The sequence below is a fragment of the Furipterus horrens genome, unplaced genomic scaffold (genome assembly GCF_987537825.1).
Source record: "Furipterus horrens unplaced genomic scaffold, mFurHor1.1.pri manual_scaffold_5, whole genome shotgun sequence".
Lineage (NCBI taxonomy): Eukaryota > Metazoa > Chordata > Mammalia > Chiroptera > Furipteridae > Furipterus > Furipterus horrens.
Genome location: NW_028327175.1, coordinates 57671332 through 57688991, shown reverse-complemented (window position 1 = coordinate 57688991; position 17660 = coordinate 57671332). Strand labels below are relative to the sequence as shown.

General features: G+C 35.0%; 1 protein-coding gene across 18 annotated transcripts in view; it reads left to right on the top strand.

The window, feature by feature from the left end:
• MEF2C (myocyte enhancer factor 2C) overlaps positions 1–17660 on the top strand; it is a 162005-nt gene that overhangs the window by 74306 nt on the left and 70039 nt on the right. For all 18 annotated transcript variants that reach the window (XM_090276464.1, XM_090276463.1, XM_090276462.1 and 15 more), the window contains one exon: positions 14654–14857. In XM_090276464.1, the coding sequence (XP_090132590.1) occupies positions 14654–14857 (204 nt within the window). The remainder of the gene's footprint in view (positions 1–14653; positions 14858–17660) is intronic.

Genomic DNA, 17660 nt, shown 5'->3' with positions numbered 1-17660 from the left:
TGAAGCTATCATAATGCTATGAAGGAGTAAGAGGAGGTGCCTTGTTTCGATTGGGGGTCAGAAAAATGCCTCTACTAGGAAATGCTAAAGATGGGAACATTAAGATAATCAGAATCAGGCAGGTGACAGCATTCCAGAGGAACAGTATTTGCAAAGTTCCTTCAGAAAGGAGAGCCCGGGCTAGGAAGCCAAATGAAATCCTATGGAACTTGACCTTGGTGCAGATAACTTGAGAGAGATGGGAGAAAAGATTGGATTCCAGACAGAGTCCAGAGCATGCAAAGCTTTGGTGGTGGCCAAAGATTTAAGCCCACATCTTTCAGATTAAAACACAAAGCAAACATGATTTTCTTAAAATTAAATCTTGCTTCATCCTGTATAATAGAATGGCTAAAATCATAGTTTTAGGTCATAACTTCCCAGTTACACTATACTGCACCTAGTATAATATAATAGTAATGAGCATGGTTTTAAAGACAAGCCTAGTTTTGGTCCCAGTTCTGCCACCTACTAACTGTATGAACCTCCAACAAGAGACTTAACTTCTCCAAGCCTCATCAGTTCCCTCTTCAGTAATAGAGTAAGGACTAAAAAAATAGTACTCACCTCATTAGGTCACTGAGATAATTAGAGAAGAAAAGTAAAGCACCTAACATATAATAGGTGCTCAATAAATTTCCTTATTAAGCTGTTCCTATTAAGAGTCATGCTTGTTGAACCATGGGCTATTATGTTAGAGTTAATGTGATTTGCATCAAAACACCTGCTCTGTGTAGCACACTAAAGAATGGTACCTGAACCTTCATTTCACAACGGTTTTACCTTAAAAAGTTATTGGGGAGATGGAAAGAAAGTGGAACAGTAAGGAAGGAGCATACAGAAGCCTTTGGAAGCTAAAGGGGTGAGCAAATCATTTCAGAGAAGGAGCTGGCTCATGGAAGTGGGTGGCTGGTGTACAGGAAGAAAAATCACTCAGAACATTTGCAGAGCAGAGCAGGTGACAAGGATGGGGAGAAGCAGTTTCCTAAGGCCTATGCTGTGGAACTTATTTTCAAATGTATGTTATTAACCAAATTATTTTGAACTATGGATTACCATTCTTATTGCTTCCAACTTCCTTATTCTAACGCTACAATTTCAAGCTCTTCATCTCCATTTTTTTATTTTACCCATTAGGTACCTACATCAATTAGGCAATAATCTTACCCTCAGTATAATACCAGTTTTTACTATACTCTGAAACAGCCATATTTTTTAATGAGTTTTATCCTTGCATGACTCTTTTAACAAACAATACACCTAAAAATCTGTTGTATCTGTTGTATCAAGAAGACGTAGAAATATTAGGCATGCTTAACCTAAAACCTGTTTACTTGTATATTTGTATTTAAAATGTTCAGTTTTCCCACTTTGAATGGATAGGAGAAGTAAACCCAAATTTATTTGTGTTTCTTGTTATAAAAAGACAATTAAATATTTGAATAACCAAAAGGGAAAATTATTTGACAAATAATACAGTTAGAGCCTAATGTAGTAATGTTAAGGGGAGAAGATTTTTAAATGTCTTAAGTTCTTTTCTTCCATCAGATCTGGCACACTAATAGTTTTTGCCAGCAAACAAAATTTTATATAATTATCAGTGCAATAACTGGAGCACAAATTAAAGACAATTAGCAACATTGCCCTGTTAATAGAACAGCAAAATCCCCTTAAGACTAAAAAGAATTCAGAGTTCATAGCTGTTAAATTGTGTAACTTTTTCTCTAGAGACATATTGATTTCCTCAAGTGGCTTTCTTTTAAAAAGAAACAAATTTTACTTCTTTCTCCTGTTTTCCACTATTTTGGGTTCTTGTTAGAATGTTAGCTAAAACTTTAATGGAATTTTTACTGTAACATTCATTCCTTCAAGGTGATAATCCAGAATATCAGCAAATAAAAGGGCTAATTACAGTTCTAAACTTGAGAGTTACAACCTATTAAACTAATATGAAATTAATTGAAATTGAGATAGATTCACTCTTTAAATATGAGAATCTGGATAATTTAGAAGTGCAAATAAATTGCTTCAAGAAAATTACTCTCTAATGAATTGTCAACCATGAGTTAAAAGAGCAGAGTAATCATCACATTTTCTTTTGTCATCTTCACAAACAGAATTTCCAGACTTGTCAGTTGCTTGTATTCACGTCCAACAAGTGCATGTTATTTGAAAGGAAATTATACTTTAAGTAATATAGAAGAGTTATCCATGTTGGGCAATGAATATCTGGAACTTTGTTTCAAATCAAGTGAAGAAAAACTTCAATCACTGCAAAAGTGTTGATTTTTCTACCTCTAAATCTAAAATAAACCTGCAAATACCTCATACTGAAGATTTTTATGCCTTTTCCCCCTCCATATCATTTCTTAACAGCTGACTGCCTCCCTTAAACTGGTATTAATTTTTTTATTAAACTCATTTTACATAAATGAAGTTAGCATATACCATAGTAATACATCAGGTCATAGTAGTATAATACAGCTCAGAACTGAATTATAGGATATATTGATGCATCCTATGGATACCTACTTAAAGATTCCCCATGCATGTAAGTTAAACAATTCTTTCATTAATCTTAACAATCACCAAGAGGAAAATTTTTTGTTGGCATTATTGGTGATTGAAGAGACTGAAAAAGAAGCCCTAAAAGAAAAAATGACGAAGTGTATATCCAAGAATTTTCAAATCAAGGAAAGCAGTAGCCAGAGCGCTGAGCTGTCTAACAACTATGACATCAGACCATTCATTGGTATCGTATTCCTAGCAACCTGAAAACAATTCACAAGTGGTCTTCCCCCTATATAATTGAATCATAGCAAACTGTACCACATACTTCTTATACATCCCATAAGTGTGGGCCATTTTATATTTGTGTCAGCTAGATCTATTCCTTTACTGTCAGAAAGGTATAATCTCAACTGCAGTCAGATTCACTCAGCTGTCCTTTGCAGAAAATCCAAGGGATGCCGCCAAAATGTTCCCCCCCAAAAGGAAACTGTTCCTCTAGAATTCTGTTACTGAATTTAAGAAATAAACTCCCCATAAACTTGAGGGTCTCAAGACCTTTTGTTGTTTCAGTCTAATTTGTGTATCTCATATAATTTCCATTTTAAAACTGTAGTTCATAAAAATTCTGATGTTTGGGTTTGTTGTATCTCAGTCATTTTGTGTACAGAGTTGAAAATAAATAGCCCCTTCCACTTCTGTGAGCACGTGCACACATGGTGTTTGCTACAAGTCACCTTTTGCTTTGCAAATGCAAAAACTCTGTGTCACACTGTATTATGGAGAAACCAATGCTAAAAATATTAACATCATAAATAGACCACATAAACCAAAAAGTTTCTTCCAAACTGTAGATTAAAGAACATGTTGCTGATTACTTCAAAAGCCATGTCCTTTGCAGTCTAGACTTTGACACTGTAATTTATTCATTGAAAATGAACTCCTTCAAAAATTATTATGGTGAAAATATTTTGAAAATTTACATCCCAACACACTCTTACTAAAGCCATTTTGGAACACCTTGTTCCAGAATAATGACTTTAGTTTAAAAAACTTACGCAATTATTTTTTGAGATATATATTTGCATTTCTCTGAAATACTCTAGACCCACTAGTAGGAATGAGAGAACCACGCTAAATGTTTGGAAATTTGACTTTTAATTTTAAGTTGGAACAGTTTAGCTTAAGAAATCACTAACATTTAAATAACATTTCAACAAATGTAACTGTTTGGAAACTACAAGGGAGACAGCCTCCTGCCTTCTGTCTTGCAAGGATTGATTTGGAAGGCCCTGAGGGAGAAAATATTGGAGTTAGGAGGTAAACCTGAAGCCATTGTGGAAAGGAAGAAGTTACACTCTTCCTGTTATGACAGGAAATGTAGACAAATGTGCTTCCTGAGCATTTACTCAGCAGGGAATGAAGCAGTCTTTGACCTTTACCTTAGGTACATTTTGGCTTTGTTAAACTAGTAAACATGTTTTTGCCCCCAAAATATGAATCTGGTTTATTTGTTTCTTCCCAGATTTAAATTATATATTTTACATACATGAGGCATAATGAAATAGAGGTATTTATTTTATGATGGCATCTACAGATTGGATTTCCAATGTAAATCAGCCCTTTATCAAACAAAGCAGACCTGAACAGCATGAATAAGAAGTTAAAAATATATTGTGCAATAGTCTTTTTTTTTTAAACCCAAAACATTCTTAGGCTTAAAAATGGACCACAATAAAATCTTTTAAATCATGATAAGTTTAATGATTGCAGATTATCCTTCTTCCTTTGTCTCATGTAGTCAAATATGTCAGAAATCAGCTATCACAAATTTTAAAACCCAGACTCTGTGAGCTCATTAATAAGCACACAAGTTTATTAAGATGCATTTAATTATTTAATTGTAACTAACCTATTTTTTTTTTCCAAAATAGTATGCAAAGCTTAAGATCTAAAGTTTTGTTTTGGGGTTTGGGGTGTTCACTTAGGATGAGGGCTTGGTAGAGTTCTAAATTCCACACTCTTAAGCCCCTTATTTTAATCCTTTTATCACGTTCAGAGTTTTAGGAACTAGTGCAGGATACTCCTTGGGAAATCCCTGCATTGCAGTGAAACCCAGCTCAATTTGCTGGAGGCTAATGAGGACAATAGTCCTCTTTGCAGCCCCAGTCCACTGCTGTCTCATCCTTGCAAGTTATGCTGGAGGGTTACAAGCACATGGTAGCAGTCTGCTTAAAAGAGTCCCTCACTGCTCTTTAAAGAGCCTTTCTTTTATGTAGGCAGGCCCCTCATTGTATAAAGGAGTGCTTGTCCAGAACACAAGTCTGCAGTGGCATTACTTCCTCCCACCAAGAGTAATCATCAGGCCTAAAGCTCGCAAGCCTTTCTAATGACAGACTGAATTAAACAAAATAAAACTGAAGAGGAATACTTTAGAACAGTTCTACCATTACTTACTGTCAGGAACAAGCCAAAGGAAGAAAAAAGAGCATTTAAGAGGGCATTTCCCTTTTTTCAATTAGAGATTGTCCTTGCAGACTCCTGACTCCATCCCTAACCCTTTAAACACATAGGAAGACCTAGTGGCTGTGGATTAGAGAGTGCATTGTGTCTATGAACTGTCCATCTTGTCACTCATTAGTCACTGTTTCCTTAACTGGGAGGAAACAGATTATCAAGCCTGGGAGTGAGGAGGAATGGATCTAAAATATTTTCATAGGATGAAGGTTATATTAATCATTACTCTATTTAGACCCCCAAAAAATTATAATACCTCAAAACTTTGAAAAAAGAATTAGCTGATATATTAATAGTCTCAGATTCCTTTCTTCCTTATCCCTTCAAATTTGCTTTTTTTAATTGAAATAACTCTCTTAGATTTATCTACACTTAGATTTTTATCATGGCATTCTTTTACATAAATAGGAAATTTTAAGGTAAATAATTGTTTTAAGACATTCATAAAACTTTTTTACCTTGCATCCAGTTGTTCTGAATCATTCTTCAACTCAGTCATCAATGCCTGAGTTTGTCCACAGGGTGCTAGCAAATTAACCAGTAATGAAATATTTTTTATAGAATTTATTTATATAGAATTTATTAATAAAACCATACAGGTTTCAGTATACAACTCTGTAACACATCATTTGCATACTGCTTGTGCTCTCACCACCCAAAGTCAAGTCTCTTTCTGCCACCATCTCCAACAGATTCTAAAACAAAGAAACTAAAATTACTTTATGAGTTAAAGAAATGAGTAAAAAGTTCACTCTCTGAGTAGAGTCACTGAGAAACTGAATTAAGATCAGGCCGAAAGGCCCTGGCCAGTGTGGCTCAGTTGATTAGAGTGTCATCCTGTAGACTGAAGGGTCATCAGTTCAATTCCCAGTTAGGGCACATGTCCAGGTTGTAGGTTCAATCCTTGGTCAAGGTGCATACGAGACAGCAGACTACAAATGTTTCTCTCTCTCTCTCTCTCTCTCTCCCCCCCCCCATTCTCTCTCTAATGAAAAAATATCCTTGGGTGAAGAAAGAAAGAAAGAAATATTTTTTTAAAAGATCAAGTTGAAAGTATTCTGATGGGCAGAAAGAAGTATAAAATTGTTGTTACTTTCCGTAGTAATTAATGCTCTCGAAGTCCTTTAAAGTTAGGCCAAAGTTCTCATAGATGTGGGTAACTGATGTTTCCAAAAAGCCTTTTGCTGTCATTTACTCAGAACTCTTTCCTGTGAGTTGCAAGGACTTCCACCGTTAACATAGCAGGAAAGTTCTCCTGAGGTGACTTTATGAGTGGAGTTGGAATTAAGAGGATGAACGGAAGAGGCATGCATGTGGCCTGGAGACTCACTATTAAAGGTCTTTTTCATTACACAATACTCAAACTGATTTCTCTACCCTGTGGGAAATGATATAGGAGTTGTCCTCTCTTTTCAGAACTTGTTATTTACATTGTCTGTGTGTAAATCAGAGACCTACCTTTTTTATTGTGGCTGTAAACAGAACTGTGTTTGCTACCAACCAACATGTTTCTCGTGTTGTGAAATTTAAATAAACATCCATAAATATAGAACCAGCGTGTACCCACTAATGCATACATGTGGTTCTCACAGGCTTTAGTGGGAATGGCTGGAGGTATGAGGGCAGAGTTGGCTGTGGAGGCCACACAGAAGGAGCTTTGGTTTATTGTCAGAACCTAGAAACCAACTTCTAAATTTCAGTATTATATTTTTACTTTAACCTAGAAAACTTCCCTTATATTAATTAATACGTTATGCACTATTCTGCTTGTACTCTTCAGAACTGCTGATGGTTCTTAATGGACTTGTACACTGTTCAGTGAACAGTTGACCGGGTCCATGTGGTGCTGAATTTAAGCCCATGAAATGCAATTATCTAAAAGGGGGAAGGAGCACTGGCTAAGGCAAGTGTGAAGACAGGTCTATTTCTGGCTTATCCACGGACCAGTTTTGTGACTTTGGGTAAGGCAGTTCATGTTTTTCTTTACAGCATCATCTGAGAAATGGGGATGAAGAACTGTACCAAATAATAACTTCAAATAAACACTGCCAAACGTAGTTAAGAGAACTTATTATAAAGTCTTTGAACTTCTTAGAAAAAATTCACCAAATACAATCAACATTCTTATCTAAAAATAATTATGATATGCTCTAATTTCACCATCAAGTCAACACACAAAATTTGACCCAATCCAATTTTGCTGCTATTTAGTTTTACCAAATGTATGTTTTACTGCAAGTGAATATGACCAAAAAAGAAAAAATAACTGAAATTTTCCTCTCTGAGGGGCAGATTTTCTATTAACATAGCTTGAGCATGCATAGAATTTTATTTTTGCCATTTCTTTTAGATTGCAAAAAATGCATTATTCTCAATCCATTCATTCATTCAACAAATATTTAGTTAAGTATTCTTCTGGGACTTCAGGTTAGGAAATCAGACAGAAGTTCTGGGCTAGACAGGACAATGGTAACACAAGTTGGCAGGTCCTAAAAGAGTAGTATGTAACAAGAAGTGACTGAGCCTGGCGCATCAGAGAAAAAATACTACCTACCCCTTACAGTGTTTCACTGTCAACAAGCCACTTACACTTGTATTATATCCCTTAGTTGAAGTCCCATAACAACTCTGTAAGGTACTTATTATTACCTCCATTTTACAGGTGAGGAAATGGGAGTTCAGGTAAGTTAAACAATTTACCAAAGGACACACAGCTCACAATGTCAGAGCTCAGATGTCATTTTCAATTCCCATGTTTTTTGCTTCTATACTCAGCTGCCCCAGGAATGATGCGTATATACTGCTTCTTTAAAAATAGTTTAGTAATGTGAATTTTCTTTTACATCAATCTGGGTAATTTCTTCTGTGCATTTTCATCACTAAAACTGCTTTAACATTGACTACTCAAAATTTTTTATGGTCTTTTCTATCTCTTCTGATTACAAAAAGAAAGTGACCGTGTTTATTTCTTGGAATATGGAAATTAGAGGTGATTATGATGTTTTATTGATGAGGCTGGGTAACCAAAACATAAGACATTTTATAGAATGAAATTGCAGAAATAGATTCTTTCTTTTGAACCATATTACCATCACTCTAACCTTCCCTTTGACCCAAAGGTCTATGCTACAGAAGCATAGAATCTGAAGATCTGAAATCTGCAATAAATATTTTAAAGATCCTACTCCAGCTTCCTGCTTAGTTCAGGAACACCTTCTGCACCTTCCTTGATAATGCAGCTATACTTCAACATATCCAGGAATGAGCTACTCCTTACTTCATGAGACTTGGTCCACTCATGAACAGTTCTCAATAGTAGGTTTTCTCCTATTCGAACCTCTTTATGGTTTTTGAAAATGCTTTCTAATACTGCTCCACAGAATAAAACAGAATAGCTCATCTGCCTCTTCACATGACCACAGGTCTTCAGATTTGGCATTTCACTTTTAACTCTATTTTCTGGATTAAACATTTCAGATAACCTTAATGATTACTTCTGCAAAATTATTCTCAGATCCTACATCAGCCTCTTTGCCATCCTGTAGCCTCTCAAATTTTGTCAGTGTCTTTTAAAAATTTAATTCTCAGAATTGAACAGAGTACTGAAAATTAGTTAGTGCTGACTAACCAAAAAAAAAATTATTAAGATAATTAATTCCCACATTGGAGCACTATAACTTTAGATCCTTTTCCCAAAAGCAACTACCATGTTAATTTTCCTCCAACTGAGCCTATGTAATTTTTTTTAATGCAAACAAAGACTAAAATTATCTCTGTTTCATCTTGTTTCTAGTCTGTAGAAGGAACTGTGGATAGAGCCTATACCATCTATTGGGTTATTGCCCAGATTTATGTTATAGGAAGATCTGATAAGCATGCCATCTACATCTTTTTAACCAATGATGAAAATGTTGCTTGAGGCAGGAAAGTTAACTAAACTCTGTGGCCCTTTCTAGAGACATTCCCTTAAACTTAACACTGACCAATTAAGTTATATTTACATTATATAAATTACTAAAAGCCAGTTTCAAATCTATAATATGGTGAGGAGATTTTAATCAAATACGTTGCCAAATATTCTTTGAAAATCTGAACTCATTAGAAAGTTCAGTAATATTTTGCTTAACAAATGAAGTCATCCTGAGCTCAGATCCTTCCCCTTTTATCTCTATATCCTGTAATTGTAAAATTAAAATTTTATCTTCACAGTTTTCCATCCTTCATGATGAGTCATCTGGGCAAGGAACAAAGGTTTTTCTGTGAACTTTTTGAAATATTTTTTTCTTGAAATCTAGAGCATATGTACATGTATATTTTCATCCAGACATTCTCTGGTTTCTCTGTTATAGATCCCAAGATGGTTTCATACGTTTCCTCAAGATTCCTTTTTCTAACATGTTAAAATTTTTTGTAAAATATATATATACAAAATCTCTTATTTTTTAGAGATTGTCGAAAAGGAAAGTTTAAAATATCTACTTTTAGCAGAAAATTATATTGAGACATTCAGACTTTAGAACAGAGTGTATTTCCATTTCATAATCCACTCCTTCATCAAACATTCATTGAGTGTCCAATGGTCAGAGTCTTTGTGAGGCTGGAGGTGGGGTTTTCCCGGGAACTCAAAAGCCAGCAGGAAAAACAGACTCATAAACAACCAACCCTGTAATATTAGAGAAAGTCTTAAAATAAAGATTTTTAAAAGTTCTAGTGGGCAATAACGAGTAGGAATGAGTTTTATATTAACGTGACAGTGAAAGCTTCACATAAGAAGCTGGCATTTAAACAAAGCCCTGCTGCATGACTGGAGCCTGCCGGCAGCCAGATGGAAAGGGAGACGGACACACACCACAATAAGGTTTCACCAAGTACAAGACAAGCAAGAACCAATATGATAGGTTTCATTTCATCATGTGCATCATTTTTTAAAAATGTTTTTAAAATTTATTTTTAGAGAGGGGGAAGAGAAGAAGAAAGACAAGGAAAGAAACGCCAGTGTGTGATTGCCTCTTGCATGCCCACAACCCAGGCACGTGCCCTGACTGGGAATCGAACCAGCAACCCTTTGGTTCGCAGGCTGGCATTCAGTCCATTGAGCCACACTAGCCAGGGCCTCGTGTTCATCTTGCTTGGGTTAACATCTATGGTTATTTTGCATGCTCAGTCTAGAGGAAAAGTTGGTCAGAAAACAAAAACTGAAATCATCCAGCTCTAGAAAAAAGTACAATTTTAAATCATTTATACGTGACTGAAAATATAACAGTATTAGCCAAATAACGCATTTTGTTTTAAATAAAGAAAATTCCCTTTAAACATTAAAAAATTAAATGACTCATTCTTTCTCTAGCGCTGAGAAGGAGACATGAATTAGGGAGATAGATACAAAGTAGGAACCCCACAGCCACCAGCACAAATGTCTGACCTACAAGAAGGCTCAATAAATATTGCTTAGCATAAGCTTTGGCATGTAGAAAATGCTCAATAAGAATTGCTTGAACTGTTTTCTGTTTATGTAAATAAATTTTCCTAATTTCTTTATGACTGAATTATAAGGAGTTGTATTTAATGAATGTGTCTTTTCTCAATTTCAAATTCTAATTTCAATTCCTGATTCATACCTAGTAAGTTCTAGAGTAATTGTCAATATAAGGTGTGTGATGCCTGGCCTATGCTGGCAGTTAAACTTGAGGTCACTATAAAATTTAATATTGAAACAGCTTTATACAACATCATTACATTTGGGTCTGTTTCAAGAGGTAAAGGAAAAGCATAAAATGGTCAGTATTTATACATAATCATTTTGCTTCCCATGCATTTTTAGATATCAAGTCTCTTTAATTCTGAAAACTAAATTTCAGACTCTAGTGCTACCTTAAATAATATTGACTTCATTCTCCTCTCAGTGCACCTTGATTGATGTAAACACTGGAAGAAAGCATCTCTTTGCCTACTTCCATAAAAACAGTTTTCCATCTCACCTAAGGTTCAAAATATGTTACTGAAATAGAAATGGACTTGTTCCCATTACAAACTATTGTTACATTATGAAAAATATAATGATTATAATACATTATTATACTTAAGTATAAAAGCTCAGAATTGCAATCTGTCATTGAGTGGCATGTCTTAAAGGAAGAGTAATATCTCAGATCTCTATAAAGCATAATGCTTAAAAACAATTTTATCTAACTACGAACAATGAGAAAAAGCATTATAAAATACATTTTGAGTATGCTGTGATGAATATGAACATAGTACAGAATTAAATTTAGAGCAATTAAGAGTAGATTTCAAAAATACTTTCTTAAATGCTTTAGTATAATCATCATTTTAGTTTGCAGTTTTAATGAAAAGAAGCTACATGCACTGACTTTTTTGATGGGTATTATTAAATAAGTATGCATTATCCAGCAGCCTGTGTGGTTACACAAAAGTTGAGGAGTACCTAAAAGTAAACACAAATAGTGGTTTTAATGATATTTCTGTGCTGAAATGTACTTTGATGGTGGCTGTTGTAACGTGCTCAATTCTGAGGTTTCAGTACAACAGAAACCATACTGTATTGAGACATTCCACCTACAGTTTGTGGTCATGAAAGTCTGATTAAAGGTGGTTTTAGATATATGAAAGTATTTTGAGTCTGTGCCTTTTCTATTGAACCTACTCTGTAGCCTATTTTATTAAACCAAATACCAATGCGCAGGTATATTTGCATAACTAAATTGCATCTAAAAGAAATGTTAAAAGACATTTTGTATAAATATAAATGATTAATGATTATGCGTCTTTACCCATTCCAAAATGATAGTCTTTATTTAGCTCCTCCTTAATACTGATTATTACTCATCTGAATGAGCCATAATAAAACATTTTCTAAAATAATAGGATAATAAAATATGAAACTAAAACACTACCCATATTTTATTAGAAGCACTTTAGTAAGATAATCAATAAACATAAAATATCAATAGAAGGTGTGACATTGGCAGTTATTACAAAGAAAAATTATCCAAGTTGAAATGTAAATAGCATTCAAGTAGATATTGACTAACTATGTGGGCTGGTAAATACCTAAATGCTATGTTTTCCAAAGAATGATCAGTGGGAATTTCATAGTTCAGTTTTATATTTCTATCAGGAATAGTAAGATCCTCAAATAGCTTTAATCAGTATACTTCAAGCCATCAAGAAAGATAGCTTTTGTAAGTTCTTTTCCTATAAGCCATCTCAGAAAGGAACGGGAGCTAAGATTTATTGAGTTTCCACTTTAAGCACAATGTTTGATACTGTACATACGTTATTTTATATAATCCTAACAGCAACTCTAGAGTAGGTGTTCTTTTCATTTCACAGATGAAAAATCAAACTCAAAGAAATTATGTGAATACCTCATAACTAGTAAGGAGCAGATTCAGCCTTCAAATCCAGGGACCCCTGTTCTTTCCTTTCTACAATGCTGCCTTCAATACAGATATGATAAAACAATATAATCATTATTAAGTATAGGTTTACATTTTTAAAGTTCTATTTATGAGTTGCTAAAAGATGTATGGGAAAAGCTATGAAATAATTTTATGTAGCATAGATCAACTTGAAATTTCAAAAAACTTCACATAATTTTTCCTATTTAGTTTTTTGTACTAGCACTCTATACCGTGTTCCCAGCCCTGCTTGCTATTCTGGGGGTACAGCAGTGAGCAAAAAAAAAAAAAAAAAATGGCAAACTCCCTGTGGATAATGCACTGTAATGGAAGAGACAGACATTAAACAAATGATAATGATCACACAAAAATATGCAAACTATAAAATTCATCAAGAGCTATTAAAGAAAAATAAAGAGTGATGGGTAAAACAAAAAGTATTAACCAAAGTGTGGTGGAATGAGGAAACTGGAGACCAGCTTGTGTGCCTGCTAGTCCACAGTTCCTGTCAACACATTTATTTAGGTGTGTGGGTTGCAGAAGGATTCCGAGTTCACGCTGAGGTCTCTAGTTTGGGTGAGTGAGTTTATGTTGAGATGGGGAATCCAGGAGAGAGAACAGACTCAGGAGTGAAGATAAAAAGTTTAAGCTTTGGGGGTCGGGGGGTGGGTTGAGATTCCTAGGACGTCCATACACACTTAGTGTTAGAAGATATCCATTGGATGTCTGGAGACAGAGGAAGAGAGGGGGTGCGAATCTAAATATGGGAATTACAAATAGATAGTAGATAAAACTAAGCTGGTCACCATCAGATGGGTTGAATATGAGGGTGAGAAAAAATGTAAATTCTAGTCCCCTTTGAAAATCCTATTTAAATCAAGTTAGTCAGCATTTCCCAGAGTATATACCTCAAAAACTTAGCTCTGAAAAATGATAGTAAGTGCTCCTTAAAATAAATAAGCAAAGAAAAAGCATTCTATCATCTCTAGGTTTGACAGGCAGGTTAAACAAAGTTTAAAAACTGTATTAGCCTTTAATGTACCAATGTGCCTCATATCCCAAATGTATTGGGCCATTGAACTCTTTCTATAAAGGAGTATTTTATGGAAATGATATTCTACAGAGGACCTGCTGGGAAACACTGGATCATGTAAAGGCTTATAATTAAGAATATTCATGGGTTTTGATAGGCAGACTGGAGTTTAATCAAGAAAGGACTAAAATTGGGAATCGTGAAATAACATATTTGCATTTGATAGCATGGGCATGTATTCAAAGCCCAAAAAAAGCTGTTGCAAGGGGCCCATCAGGAGAAAGGCAGTGCGAAGAGGAGGTTTTGAAGATTGGGATGAATTGAGGATGGAATGATTCCAGGCAGAGAGATCATCTGGGACAGGAAGCTGATAAGGCCATGAATGATAGAGCCTCCTGGGAAATAGACAAGAAAGTGTGAACCTGAGAAACATTTTAGGGAAAGAATTATGGGACTTGGTAATAGATTAGATTAAAAGAAGGAAAAGACAAAGATAACAGTGCGGTTTCAGGCCTGGGAGAGGAAGAAAGATACACAGAAGAATGAAACCAAAACCCTAACGGTATTATGGCTAAAGCACTTCCCAATTCCCTGCTGGATTTCAGAAAACAGAACACAACACTGTGTGAAAGCATAGTCAGTCAGACTATCACTTCAAATGTTTTCAATTAAATGGTACGAGACTAAACAATTTTAAGAATTTTTGAACACAAATATAAAATGCTGTGTTCATAATGTCATGTCCAGTTTTCAAGTGGTCAGCAACAAAGTTCCAGACTGAATTATAAGGGAAAGATGTTAACCATGCTGAAATTAATTTTTTTTTAAATCTTACATTATTCAAAGAAACATGAACAGTACTCTGGTCACCTTCATTAAAATTTCCTACATTAAATCTGGCACTTACAGTTTCACATTCAGCAACAAGCTAGAAATCACACATTTTCAAATTCTGAGCAGAAATTAGTTTTAGATTTATTTGCTTCCTTTCCAAATGTGTTAGTGCCCAACAGCCCTGACAATGGCACACTGTTTTACAAAGAAAAAAAAAAAAGCTCTGTTACAAAGAAAAAAAAAAAAAGGGCATGATTTCTTTTTTCGTTAAAAAACCTTCCTGCTGCTTTTTTTTTTCCAGGTGACATTTACAAAGAGGAAATTTGGGTTGATGAAGAAGGCATACGAGCTGAGCGTGCTCTGTGACTGTGAGATCGCGCTGATCATCTTCAACAGCACCAACAAGCTATTTCAGTATGCGAGCACCGACATGGACAAGGTGTTACTCAAGTACACAGAGTATAACGAGCCACACGAGAGCCGGACAAACTCCGACATCGTGGAGGTGAGAGCGCATGTGTGGTTGGTGAGCCTCCAAACTTTGGCAGAGCCATGAGTTGTTTGGACCCCCCTGCCCCCCACACACATGCACAAGTACGACCTTCCTTCCTGAGATGTTCATATTCCCACAGGTGCACCTATGATTATCACCTGCAACTCATACTCCACCCTTTCTTTCCCCTTCAAACTCCAAGTTAGATTAGAATGAAATGATGACAGGGACAGCATAAATCTGGACGTTGCTAGAAATCAGGCTCTGGTATCAAATTATTGGCCTTATCCTTCAGGAGTCCTCATTGTCTACCGCTATGTCAGGACACGAGATTGGGGCCTCTGGCCAAGGGACAGCTCACCCACATTTTGGATAACTTCTTATTGTTTCTTTTAAGTATAGAGTAGTTTCCCAGCATAGTCAATGAAAAAGTGTATATAAAAAAGAGCTCACCGACCTGACACTTCAGTTTTAACTTTACATCTCTGCTTTCTAATTTACTCTTCCTAATGCATTCTTGCTGAAGGAGTTAAAGGCAATTGTTTTCCTAGAAATGTTTTTCCTCCAAATTATACAATGTAATATACAATGAAAACTGTTAAGATTCATGAAATTAGAAATCTGATAAAAATGTATTTCTAAATGTTAGCTTAGTGTTTCACCAAGGTCAGAATTAAAACATTGTTTTATTGTGCTGACTATAAATAAGCACATTAAAACTCAAAAATGTTTTAAATTAGTTAACATAAGTAACATTGCTATACAATTTTAAGTGCTCTTGCATGTATCCTATTTTAATATTATTGCCTTAAAATGCCCTTCATAAGCAATAAATACTAAACCAAAAAGGAAGAGGTATAATGAGGACTATCCTTATCTGTCTATTTTGCTCACCTGTCTTACTCATGGTTTCCTAGTGTGACTGCTTTCCCAGAATTAAGAGAAAATTAATAGATGTTTCTAAATTATGTAGTCAGAGTCAGTTTGCCAGAGTCCAAGTCATTCTTGTCATTGCTTAGACTGGTTCCATATATGAAAAAAATCCAGTACTAATCCTAATCAAAGTAATCTGTCTCTCACATCCATCTTCACTTTATTTGTTATAATTGTCTAAGACTAGTTCTCATTTATTTGCTTTGATTTGGAAGTTTTGTAAAAGTACTCTGCTGATCAATTTTTAAATGTTTTTGCCTAATCAGACCAAGCAAATGGTTTCAGAGAAACAAAAGTGAATGATAACTAAACCGAATGTGGTATGCATTTTAAATACTTTCAGATTTGCATTATATTACAGCATAACATTTTTGTTTTACATTGATGGTTTTGTGTACTTGCTTCAATCTTGGAATTTTGATTATTTATAAAATTTACCTACTGTGTATTTCAGGTAGTATTCTATGTATGTACACATATGAATGTGAAAATATATAAAGAAACATGAATATGAGCAGCACTAGTCAGTTGTCAGATCTCATAGGTGCTTTTGTGTCTGTCTGTGTCTGTCTACATGTGCTCATACACATTTAACATAAGCTCCAAACACAAAATAACTCTATGCTTAAACTTCAATCTCATTACCAAAATCATCACAACCTACATTTCACAGTAACAAAATAATTTAACTTGGAATTTGTCATTAGACTTAAACTGTTCCGTCACATGATGTGAAATGCAGTAGAACCATATTAAACTAGTCAAAAATTCATTGACTATTAAATTTTGCCTTTTTAATGGAATTTAAAGTCTAGAAAATTCATCTGCTGAGGGGTTTGTTCAAAAATATCCTATGTGACTTAAAGGCAACTTAACACTTTACATACTGTAAAGACTTTCATATTCTTGGACAGAGGGACATCCGGGCCAGACATTTTTCCAGGCCATGAGAAGAGCATTGGGTTGAGAGTCAGAGGGCTTGCATTGGAACCTTTGCCTTGCACAATCTTACCATGTGACAAGTTAGCTACCTCTCACCTAAAAAATAGTCACTGAATTTGAAAGTCCTTCAAAGCATAATTTTTTAAAAGCAATACTTTTTAAAAAGAGTAAAGAAACAGCTCTATTATCTTGCAGTTAATATATGAAAGCTCTGAAGCTCTCAAAAAGACAGTAGGGGATTCCTAGGCTTTTAACTGAAAAGACCCCATGGCTTAATTCTTTGACTGAAAATAACATGTGATCTGTCCTGCTCAACTACATGAATCACACAGTCTTCATCCACTTGCATTTTCCACACTGTAACAATAACAGAGATGATGGAGAAAGAAGTGAAGTGGGATGCCCTAAGCTCAATAAAATTTGCATCACCTGCACATAGTCTTTTTCAAAGTGCGGTTCATTGAAACCAGGATGCTTGAGATTCTTGGTGGAGAAGAGCGGATCTGGGTGGGCATCTACATTTATAACAAGTTTCTCAATAATTCTTTCTTTTTCAAATTTAATTTTTCCATCGTCATTTATCCCCCCTATACCATCTTCCACCTCCACACACACCCCCCTCCCCGCCCCACAGTCACCACACTGTCATTTGTGTCCATGAGTTCTACACACTAAGTTTGAGAACCTGTGCAACACTAAGACACAAATTGTGTTGGTGGCTAAAGAGCCTGTGTTACATCAGGGACTTGAATCTGTTTTTAGAACAGAACTACCATGAAGTTGAGAGTTAAGGTAGTTTACTATTCCTAGGTAAAATTTTAAATACTATTTATTTTAATTTAATGAAATACATTTAACTGAGTAAGTTTAATGAGGAGTATAATATGTTTCAGGAAGGGTCATTAGTTATATAAATATCCCATTTGGACCATTACCCCTT